Below are 12,248 nucleotides of genomic sequence, written 5' to 3'. Positions count from 1 at the left end.
GTTTTCTGGCACTGGTAGTATTTGAGTTCCTTTCTGGTCTTTTTGGAATCTTCTGGAAGATTTAGAGAGTGACTACTGTGGGCTAGCTAGTGCCCATCAGACCCCAGAAATTGCCTCATTCCAGTATTAATCAGAGAATTAGATATTTCTGTCAGTTCTCTGAGATGAATTCCTTCCTACTATTCTGGATGATTTAAAACAGTGCTCTCAGCAGAGCAATGATGGAGTGTGGCTGTCATCAGAGCATTAAAACATTACCACGATATACCATGCTCCTGAAGTGATTGGATGTAATGATCAACTATGCTATCAAGGCAACTGAGCTCTCATCTTGTCCCCTGTAACTCTGTGGAAATGCCTCTGGCTCCTGTTGCCTTGTTTTCATTAGAGAAACAAAAACAAAACCAATAAACAAACATCGGTCCATCTCTGATGTAGGGAAACACTGTATTAAATAAGATCTCATTAAAGACAGAATAGCCACAGATACAGGGTGCAGCCACAGTGTATAACCCCAGAAGGAGAGGAAGGTGGCCCTAAGGAAGTGAAGTCAATGTACTGAGAGACATCTTCCACTCCTGTACTTTGATTAGATATCATAATGAAACAAGTCTATCTGCATGATATGTTCACTACAGCACAATTCTCTCTCTCTCTCTCTCTCTCTCTCTCTCTCTCTCTCTCTCTCTCTCTCTTACACACACACACACACACACACACACACACACACACACACACACACACATGGAAAAGGGGCGAGAACCTCAGATAACTTCTTCCTATTGGATTCATTGTCTCCCTTTACCTTTCTCATGCACATCCTCCTAAAATCTTACACCCAAAGTAATCTCTTAAAAATACCAGTCTGATGATGTTGCTTCTTTTTTGTGTGTAGAAGAATTATAGTTTCTGAGAGATGACTTTCTAACTTACATTTACTTTGTAAGAATTTGAGTTTTATTTAAAAAATCCTCTGACCAATGAAGATGTTGTTGACCTGACATATGGTACCGAACTCCACATAAACCCACACACATACTGATCTGGAATTCTGTCCTAACCGTGGGGGCTTGACTGTACCCAATCATGTCTTCACTGTGTCTTGTTTTGTACCGTTTCATCCCTGAGCTAGGTCATTCTCATGGCCCAGCCTCATTTCAAGGTGTTTTCCCTGAGCCTCTGCATGCTATGCTGACCATGTTCTTACTCAGTGGCTCATGGCACTATGTGTTTGGTTCATGATTATCACCCTTGCTTGTACATCTTTTATATGCTTGGGTCCATGCTGTTCTGCATGTTGACTCACTGCTGGGAACTAGAGCATACTTGAGACCCATCTTCTAGATATCTGTTGCACTAACCTCCATAGACTCCAAGTTCTTCATTTTACCCTGGTTACTACCTGGCCTCTCAGCCTAAGCTCTTCCCTTCTGACTGTTCTTTTCCTTGTTTATAGACTGGAGCTTTGGGACTGTGTCCTATATGCTAATATTATCTCTTCTACTCTGTGACCCACTGCAGGGGACAGAGAATAGAAATAATGCCCGAGCCATCTGGCTGTGTGGATTTGCTTTCATTTTTATTACATTTTATTCATCTATCATGAGTGCCTGCTATGGCATGTGTACGGAGGTCAGCAGGTAACTTGAGAGACTTGGTTCTTCTCTTCTACCATGTGAGTTCTGGGGATTGTACTTGGGTCATCAGCCTTGTACACCAAGTGCACGCTCACCTAGTAAGCTGTTTGGCTGCTTGGCTCTCTTACATTGAAACCAAGAACCAGAATACACTTGTGATGCCCTCCATTTCAAAATGATACCCTTCCAGCTTCAGAGTTTTGGTAAAGTTTATCTTGGCAATTTACTTTTGATATCATGCCTCTACTTCTTCCTAGGTGTGTTTATTTCTCTTTTATCATCTCCCAAATTAACATACTTAGGCATTTAACATTCCATAATTCTTACCCTGTGATTAGGGTCTAAACAAATCTAATTTTATGAAATTTGAGTGGCAAGGAAGAACTCGAGGGCCTTACTTTGAGGTTTTAAAATTTCTTCTCGAAATAATTTTTATATCACTTGTGGTATTCTGTGTGGATTAAATGCATTAGTGATTAACTCCAAATCACCAATAATGCATTAGTTTCACATTAAGGAAAGAAATAAAAGCATTTCCCTTGGTATCACTTAGCCAAGAGTGAGGACAGACTTGAATTATCTACTTTTGCTCTGTGTCTTCTGTCCTCTGTCTGTTGAGTCTGAACTCGTGCCTGCCTGAAGACTGTCTTGTAATTCTCTTCTTGTGCTTTTATCTGTGTCTGCCTGTCCCTGTGTGTCTGTCTGTTGTGTGACTGTCTGTGTGTGTTCAAGTATGTCTGACTCTAAGGTGCCATGTGATTCTGTCTGTTTCATTTCTGTATGTCTGTGTTTCTGTCCCTAACAAAGGGCCTTTTTTCCTCTCTTATTGAACATCGCAGAGAGGATCACATGGGGAAGGAATGGGATACCTTACAGAAATCTTTTTTTAACAGTCTAACAAGGGATTAAGTCACTGACTCCAACTGAACCCCAAGTGACCCAGATAGCAAACGGTATTACAAATGTCATTGTTTATCAACCACTATGCAAAAACATTATGGAAGATAATCATTTTAGAAGATTGCTCTTAACCTCAGTACTTGCAGCTTTCAGCAAACAGTACAAATACATTGTTCTGGGTCAGGGGCAAGGAAGAGTTTGTAATTTAAGATTACAGCTATGCATTAGCTAAGGTTGTAAAAGTTGATTACATGGAAAATTCAAGGCAAGTAAGGTTGACTGCTATAGTGTTCTCTTATCAACAAATTAAACGAATGGGCTGAGTAGTATAGCAACCTTAAGTCTCATGTGACATCAAGATATGTTGTTAATTCCATGAGGTTCAGTAAAGTTCCAGTCTTGTAAGAGATTTAAGAAATATTTTCATAATATTGCATTGCCACAGTATTCATGCTTAACTTTTTAAATTACATTTTATTTCTGTATTTTGCGTGTGTGTGTGTGTGAGTGTGTGTGTGTGTGTGTGTGTGTGTGTGTGTGTGGTGTGTGTGTGTGTTTCATGTGTGGGGATCCATGTATGTGCCACAGAGCCTGTGTATAGAGGTCAGAGGACAATTTAAAGTAGTTAGTTTTCCTTGCGTCACATGGGTTCCAGGGATGGAGTTAACCTTGTGAGGTGTGGCACCAAATGTCTTTTCCCACTCAGCCATATCACTGTCTCTCATTTGTGGTATTCTTGGTGGGTGTTAATTAATTTTAATAAGCTCAGAGGTAATAATTTAAAAACATAAATGCATTAACGTTTCTAGGGTTACATAACAGGCATCCTATATCTCTTAGGACATTGTTAGTTCTGATTCTCAAGAACCATAACTTTAACCTACTTTCATCAGCCAATCTCGTGAAAAAAGGAAGTAGATGACTAGCCCAGCTGTGAGCTAAGCAAGGCCACAACTTTCAGGACTGACATTGGCTTGTTTTGTGGGATGTCACTCACAAAATGCCCTGATGCACATACACCCAGTTTTGGCATCTGGTAACATGGATTGGGGATACATTACTAAAATCTCTGAGCAAATGGAGTCAGATTACATATGAAGAGCCCTCCTGCTGTGCATATTTTATCTCCCATATTTATCAGAAGTGACACTTTCAGCTTGCCAATCTTTTGATAGAGTTCACATGAGACAGGTTTCTTTGAAAGAAGAAATGGAGCAGAGCACTCGATGCTTTTGATATTATAAATGATTCTCCTAGTCAAGGTTTCTACTGAGAGCCTTTGTGCTCAGGCCTGGCATAATTCAGTTGTTTGTCTAATTGAATCCTGTCTGTAACAGAGTGCTTAGAAAACAGAATGGCTGATAGAGGCTCTTCAAGCCTAGGAAACCTCAGAAGCTCACTTAAGTCATGTGGGATGCTGACAAGGGGTGCCAGTGTGAATGAAAGTGGGGCCTCCTGCTGCAAAATAGAGGGCAAAGTGGGGAGCAGAGAGAATCTAGTGAGCATTTAGGTGAAAGGTGGCTTGGTAGGCTCTTAAATAATTAAATGCAGGATTGGGGAGGGGGGAAGGGTGACACTGTGCCCCCATCTGTTACTCCAGAACACTGGATTCCTTTAGGAACAGTGCTTTGTCAGTGGGCACACAGCACCTATACAGTTCAAAGAGGCTGTCTTTAGCCCCATGAGAAGTCACTTTCTAATTGCACTACTTCACAGGTGTGAATGCAGAATTTCTAAGAGACGGAATGTGGTGCTGTTCCAGTCAGAGACCATGGGAGAGTTTTTGCTCCTTTTCATAGACATAGTTGAGGAATGATGTTGTGCTAACATGAGAAGATGGGCTGGTGTGTGGGTTAACTTCCATTTTAAAAGCACTGAATGTCTTGCTTTTTTAAACATTTCAGGCACTTTTCATGTCTGTCTTCTAAGTACATGTGCCCGGGTGTCCCTGCAGTCATGAGCGCCCTGCTGGCGAACATCAATGCCTTCTATGCTCATACAACTGTCTCCACTAACGTGCAGGTTTCTGCTTCTGATCGCTTTGCTGCTACGAACTTTGGGGTAAGTATAGTTATTTTTGGAACTTGAACTTTTCAAGCAGTCTATGGGACTTAGATTTTTCAAGGGACATTGGTCCCCAGATTCTCTTCCTTCCCACCCACCCCATTAAATTATGTCTAGTATATAACGAGTCTCCATAACTTAACATGAAAATGAAAATTTTGATTTGGTACCCTGGGGAAAAAAGATGTGTATATTTGACCAAAGAAAAAATGTTCTAGAATCTTACTATGAAGGAACAAAGCCTCCTTGGGGGTATCTTAGTCTAATGACCCATATTCAAAGTTGGATTGAAATAGCTTTAATGAAAGAAGTTTTATAGATAACAGGCCTTACCACTGATTGACTTTCCGCATCTGCGATGATGTTTCCCACTAACAGAACACACATTTTGTCAGTGCCCTAGGTCTCTATAGGATATGCTGCATGTTTACAGATTTCTGGTCACTGTGATTAGCTATATCTCATGATAATCTGTGTGTGGCCGCTTTCACGGATACCCCCTTGAAGGAAAGCATGGTAGATCTCTGAGGATCTGCACCTACTGAAAGCTACCTGCCTGCAGCACCCAAGGGTATCAGGAGTGTGTTGGAGAGTGAAAGGACAGAGATTCTCAGAGGTCTATTTGTTACTTGTTGTCTCAGTGACATAGAAAACTGACACCGGACAGGTCAGGAAATGACATGTAAATGAAGAGCCATCCCAGTAAAATTGGAAGAGATGGGATTAAGGAAGACAGAAATAGAAGGACAGATTCCAGAACCTTCCAGGCACAAAAATCAGCTGAATGACCAGTACTTGCTGTCTTTGAAGACAGATCCAATGTAGGCCTAGGGAGGACAGGGCAGATTCCAGGAGTCTAGGCAGGGAATCTGGGGGGCAGCTTTGATGGTCAGTAGTGCTGCTGTGCATATTCCACTGTCCCTTTCTTTTTCACAGAGAAGATTAAAAATCATCCCTAAACCAACACACAATTAGTGCTTCTTCTGCCTCTCCAGTCTTCCCAGCAACTCAACTCAGGTTCACAAAGGATACTTTCATTGGCCCATCTGTTGTAGAAATCAAATGTGGGGTTTGTATCCTATGATAAAAACAATGAAAGAACAATATTTAGGAAGACCCGGGCTATAGGTGAACTTGTGTTCCATTCTCTGCACCCAGGAGGAAGAACATGCATGTATTGTTTGGGGTGAATTCTTCAAGGAAGAGGCCAGTAATATTTAAAAAAAAACCAAGTGAAACACGGGTAACTGAGGATAACTTCAGGGCTGTGGGTAACAGGTTCGATAATGGCTATTATCAAGTTCCTTCTGTCCCCGAAACCTGTTTCTCAACCTGCTCAGTGAGGCTAATGAGACCTACTCTGGTGTTCTTCCTAAATTTGAAGTAAGGATCAGATGAAATTTAAGAATCCACAATCTAATATGCAAAATATGAGGATTCTAAAATTATATGACGTACAAGAGGTTTGTCCCTCCTAGCTTTCCTGCAACATAAGCGACATACTGTCAGCTACTATTGTTAGATAGAATCAAGCCTTGCAGGAACTGGGACTAAGGAACATTCTGGAGCCAGTTCCACAAAATACCATGATGGTCAAATCCCAGACCAAAGAAAACTTTTGCAATAAAAGCATCACCTTGGAAACAGAACCTGTTGTCTTGGGACTTTGTCTATAGCATGAAGCATGCTGCGTTATGAAATGGCTCTGGTTCTATTCTGCCTGTGGTGTGCACTGTGGAGAACAAGCCAGGCTTGCAGAACACTGAGCCCTTCTGCCTCAGAGAAGATGTGGTTACATGATTAACAACCTCCATAAAAGCCACCTGAGGAAAATTGGATGCCACGCTCTTTTTACTTCACACTGACCCAGAGAGAAGAAAACACATTGACTTCGGCACATTGCATATCTCAGTAACAACATGCTTGCAGCAAACCTCATTTTGTAAATCAAGTAACATTCTTGTAGAATAGAAGCAGAAAAAAACCTGAAACATTTGATCAAACCACAACAAACATTTGATTAATTGGCAGTTGGGCATGTGACTTTGTGTTTTTCCCTCACTGTAGAATCTAGTCCTGTTTCCTAAACCAAACATATCAACTATACTGTCTCTCTATCACTCCACTTTGGAGCCCTGAGCTCTCAGTCACTCAGGGACTAAAGTAGATACAGATAAAGTAGATACGGTGACAGTGTATATCGTCAGTTGTTTAACCTTTTAAAAGGGTATAACCCAGATTTTTCAAATCCCTCAAACAGTGTATTTGAAAAAGCTTTCTTCCATCTAGTCATGGTGGTGCACACTTGTAATTTCAGGACTCAGGATGTAGACACAGGTGCATCTATGTGCTCGAGGCTGGCTGGTCTACATAGAAGACATAGTTCCAGGACAGCCTGGAGCATAGAGATACTCTGTCTTAAAAAGGAATTAAGCAAAAAGGAAAAAAAAAAAGGGAAAGCTTTCTTCAGAGTCTTACACACCCTGGCCATGTGTTCTACCACCAAGCCGCATCTCCAGCCACCCACATGTTCATTTCTTTGCCTACCTGTTCTTCCAGCTTTACTTGGCAAGTCCTGTACGCTCCTGCGGCAGCTGATGGAATGGAAGAAAGATACAGTTTGACTTTGACTCCAATAAGACAATCACAGAAATGTGGAAAGTAAACACAAGCCACTCTCAGATATAGCAAGTCTCACAGAAGCTTACACAATATTTACAAATGCATAAAGACCAGAGAATAATGAGTGACTGACCGTCATAGGACCGCCCAGAAGTGGACAAAGGAATAGTGGACAGTAAGTTCCAAGGTCAAGAGGTACCAGGAAAATAATCACAGATTTATGAAGATATTTTAGTAAATACAAGGAAAAATGAAGATAGAAAATAAGTTGAAAAGTATACATAGGGTCTGGAGAGATGGCCCAGCAGCATGTTTCTCCAGCAGAGGACCCAAGTCAGGTCCCTGTACCCAGCTAGATTTTGGGTGTGGGTCAAAGACCCAATGTCTGTGCCCTCCTCAGATGTCTGTGCCCTCCTCAGATGTCTGTATTCATAGGTGCATACAAAATACACATAGACACACATTTGAATAATCTAAAAACATCATTTTTGAAGTATGCATAGGGTGGCTTATCTACTGCAGACCAGCGATAGATGGTACTTCATGAGGACGGTGGATAGAAGATTAACATCGGATCACCGGGGACTTCTACAGACTCTGGGATGTTTGGACTGCATGTGTAATATGTGGGGTATGTTGAGATAGGATTTCTAATGGAGCAGGACCACTGTATGGTAAATGCTGCAGAGGGGAGAGATCAACTGCATGCATCTGACATAGGTTGTGGTGTGGACACCATCTAACAAACTTTAGATAGAAAATATTTAACGGAAAAGTACATGTTTTGGATATCATTTGAAGGACGTCCATGATAATTCCAAATGCCTTGATTTGCAAGAGAAATGATGAGCTCTCAGAACATCAGAAATGTAAGGAATCAAGGATTGTCTGTCCCGTCATGTCTTTCTAAAATTATCATGCTGGTAACAATAGATTGGAAAACAAGCATCTTTGTACCTTGGCCAGTTGCAGGAATAAGCCAAGAGGCAGATGATGGGGAGGGGTCACATCTCATGTCTCCTTCCAAATATGGTAGCCAGGACACTGTACAACTGAGAGGCAGAAAATAAGATTATGGAACTAGATGGGAAGGACTCAGAACAAAAGCATTGGTGTTGAATGTCTGGGGTGCAGGAAGCTATGGAATCAAAGAGGAGAGAGTGAGCCCTAGTCCTGGTCATTGACAGGGGGTTGGGGGGGGGCGTTGGGGATATGTGCTGATGACCCTGGTGTATCAATGTGATTCCAAGTTTAGTCAATAGCAAAGTGGCGTGTGAGGCAAAAGGGGAATAAAGATATAGAGTGTTTTGGAAAAGATTATTAGACCATTTCCTTTTAAAATGATTTTTATAGTGTGTGCATGTGTACGTGTGTGTGTGTGTGTGTGTGTGTATGTGTGTGTCTGTGTGTGTGTGTGTGTGTGTGTGTGTGTGTGTGTGTGTGTGAATGCAGTACCCACAGAGGCTAACAGAGGATGTCAGATCCCCTAGCACTGGGGTTACAGGTGGTTATGAGCTACCCAACATGGGTGCTGGGAACCAAACCCAGACCCTCTACAAAAGCAGCAAATGCTCGTCATCACCGAGCAAGCTCTCCAGCCCCATCGCTGTTTCTTCAAAGCTGACTAAACATGTGTATAGAGAGACACAATCTAGTGTTGTCTGTTCACGACATTTGCATGGCTTTACAGGATATTCTTAAAGAAGAATATAAATTCTTCAATAGGAAATTTGTTGTAAAATGATTTTTAGAGTGTGTGAGTGTGTGAGTGTGTGTGTGTGTGTGTGTGTGTGTGTGTGTGTGTGTGTGTGTGTGTGTGTCCGATCGTTCGTTAACATTTACGACTGATACTATTAGCAGTGCAAACTCCAAGAAAGGAAACAATGTTTTCACTTACTTCCTTACACACCACAAGAAAACTCTTCTATGGCTTCTGACTATATATTATTTGATCATCTCTTCATAGGACAAAGAATTCTGAAATATTTTTACAGGAAAAAAAGAAAGATCATTTGGTCTTTCACATCAATGAATAGGTCACAATTTTTAGATTCTAGTCTAGAGGATTTTATCATTCCTAATGCCACACATTCCTGAAGCCTAATGCTTTTAATGGCCTTTCTCAGACTTGATAAAATATCTATTACATTTATGTCACAGATGATATAAGAATAAAGCGTGGCCTGTGAAGAACAGACAATTATGATTTTAGTCAAGGCTATTTCAGGAGAAAAGAGAGGAGGCTTGAGTCTCTACCCAAGTCCACTATGAGAAAATATGGGAGAAATTTCATATACTGGCATGAGAAAGGATGCTGTGCAGACTGTTAAAAGAAAAGCTATGACCAGCATGTTAAAGTGCTTTAAACTTGCAGTTTTGGTTTTTTGTTTTTGTTTTTGTTGTTTTGTTTTGTTTTGTTTTGACAACAAATGTTGCCCATCCATCTGCCTCAATGACAGAGCCTCATGGAGGCTGGGACACAGGAATTCTTCTCTCACAGAGCATTGCAACACAAAGTGATGGGCTCCCAGGATTTTCAGGAAAACATACATGGGTAAGAAAACTGGAAAGATTTTTTTAATATCTACATATCAAGAGAAATAGTAAACAATTACAAGATTTCTGAGCTCTAAGAGAGGAAGCTTCAGGGCAGGAATATAGACAGACCCTATACAAGGATAAGCCAGGTGAAAAGAGCCTTAGGAAGCCCAGGCCATGGACTAGGACAAGCCAGTGATTTGCATGTTCTCTTGTGAGGGACCAACAAACACTTAGAAATTAATGAAATATGTTGTTTGCAATATATTTATTAATATCAATATTAATCTCGAATCAATAAGAAATGCAAAGACATTCCCAACATGTTTTATGATTAACATGAATTAATTATTAAGAGCCCTTAAATATTGTATTTGAAACATTTCTCTTCTTCCTGAGTTGTTGGTTTTGATGGATCTGAATGGAGAGATTGCCAGTCCATGTCTGAATATTCTTTCTCTTATTTCTGAAATTTCTCACAAACCTGAGATCACATGAGCATATAGGATCCGTCTAAGAGGTACTGAGGCAAGTGAAGGTCACACCAAGTTTGAACAGCATCAGCTTCCATCAAAGCTCATTGTGACCAAGATGGGAACTGGAGAAAGAAGCTGAGGCTGTGTGGAAACTGATACCCACTTCTAAGAGGAACTTTTCTTCCCACCATTTCCAGAATCCTCAGGGGACCTTTCCAAATATGCACTCATGAAGTAGCCACTTCCCTTCTCTCCCTTAGTCCTCCCTCTGCTCATGAGCCCAATCCAGCCCACCTCTTAGTTTTGTACGGCCAATGAGTTAAGAATGATTTTTTTTATGCTTTTAAAAGTTATTTTAAAAAATCAAAAGGTTATAATCTTGTGATACAATAAAATTACAAATTTGCTGTTAATCAATAAAGTTTTATTGAAAAATAACCATGTCCAAAACACTGGTGTATTATCTAGCAAAGCTATCATGAGTGGTAGGTTGGAAGTGACAGACTCCTTAAGGTCAAAGTCTGTAGGCCTCTTCAGATAGCTTGCTGGCCACTGGCATTGGTATTTTAATCGCCTAATTAAACCTGACATTTTGATAAATAGTACTACCTAGTATCGTTACCATGATTTGCCTACTAGACAAGTGTGACCCTTACCTACTATAACAGACTGAATAATGTAGCCATTCCCTAAGTGGCTAAAGGAGCAACATGTTTTAATCACCCTATCTCTTATTTACTTCTCAGATCATTCCATGCAAATAGCAGACTCCCTCTGTGGTCTCAAAGGTGATCTCCCTCTAGTTAAACAGAAATACGGTAAACAAAATTGCATCTCAAGCTGTCCCTGCTGTTTAAAGAATCCCTTTGAAAAATTCAATCAACAGAACACTTTTAATTTTGTTTCTCTGGATGTGATTTGGGATTCTCTGACAAGGAGCCCAGCAGATTTCTCTCTCTGGCTTTCTTTCTTCCTTGCATGTAAATTTTCAGGAGTGCTCTGGAAACCAACCTGGAGAGAAGAAATATAAAAGTTGCCTTAGTCAGAATTCTGGTCATCCCCACAAGATAGAAGCTCATAAGTCCAGCTAAGTAAGACTCTGCCACACATAACCTAAATCCAGGGCCAATAAATACTGGGGTAGTGTAGCTCAGGACTGTAATTTTTAAAGTGTGGATAGAGTCTGGGGAGATGGCTCAGTCAGTAAAGTGCTTGCCTTGAAAACACAAGTACCTGAATTGGATCCTGGAACCCATAAGTGATGTCAAGTATGATGTAATGCTTGTAATCCCAGTATGGTAGTTTGAGTAAGATTGGCCCCTATGGGCTCATGTATTTGAAGGCTTTGTCTGAAGTTGGTAGAATTGTTTGGAAAGAAGCAAAAGGTGTGGTCCTGTTGGAGAAAGGATGTTAATTGGAACAGGATTTGAGGTTTCACATCATTCCAAGTTCTCTGTCTGTGTCTGTGTCTGTGTCTGTGTCTGTGTCTGTGTCTGTGTCTGTGTCTGTGTCTGTGTCTGTGTCTGTGTCTGTGTCTGTCTCTCTCTCTCTCTCTCTCTCTCTCTCTCTCTCTCTCACTGCCTTATGGATGCCTCATATATAAGTTCTCAACTATTGTAACAGCACCATGTCTGTCTACTGCCATGCTCCCTACCATGATGGTCATAGACTCTCCCTCTGAAATTGTAGCCCTCATAAAATCGTCTATAATTACCTTGGTCATTGTATCTTATCACAGCAATAAAAAGCTAATTAAGACACCCAGTGTTAAGAAGGTAAGAAATAGGTGAATCCCTAGGACTCTTATGATCCAGCCTAGTCGACTTGGTGAGTTCCAGGCTGGTGAGAGACCTTGTCTTTTAAAAAACTTATATATAGCGCCTTTCTGTTTCATTCATTAATTTTTTTATTAGAATGAAGTACACTTCTTTAACTTTCCTTATTAAAAAAATAGTAGGTGGTGAGAAATGAAGAATGACACCTAAGGTTATTCCCTGACCCCTACACATGC

General features: G+C 40.7%; 1 protein-coding gene across 2 annotated transcripts in view; it reads left to right on the top strand.

Annotated features, from left to right (window-relative positions):
• The window catches only part of Unc13c (unc-13 homolog C), a 449,047-nt gene that overhangs the window by 261,009 nt on the left and 175,790 nt on the right, over window positions 1–12,248 (top strand). For both annotated transcript variants that reach the window (XM_087560698.1, NM_173146.2), the window contains 1 exon segment: window positions 4,442–4,598. In XM_087560698.1, coding sequence (XP_087416824.1) covers window positions 4,442–4,598 — 157 coding nt within the window.

The sequence above is a fragment of the Rattus norvegicus genome, chromosome 8 (assembly GCF_021556685.1).
Source record: "Rattus norvegicus strain SHRSP/BbbUtx chromosome 8, alternate assembly SHRSP_T2T, whole genome shotgun sequence".
Taxonomy (NCBI): Eukaryota; Metazoa; Chordata; class Mammalia; order Rodentia; family Muridae; genus Rattus; species Rattus norvegicus.
The sequence above is the reverse complement of the archived record's forward strand: the minus strand, read 5'-3'. Positions and strand labels throughout refer to the sequence as shown.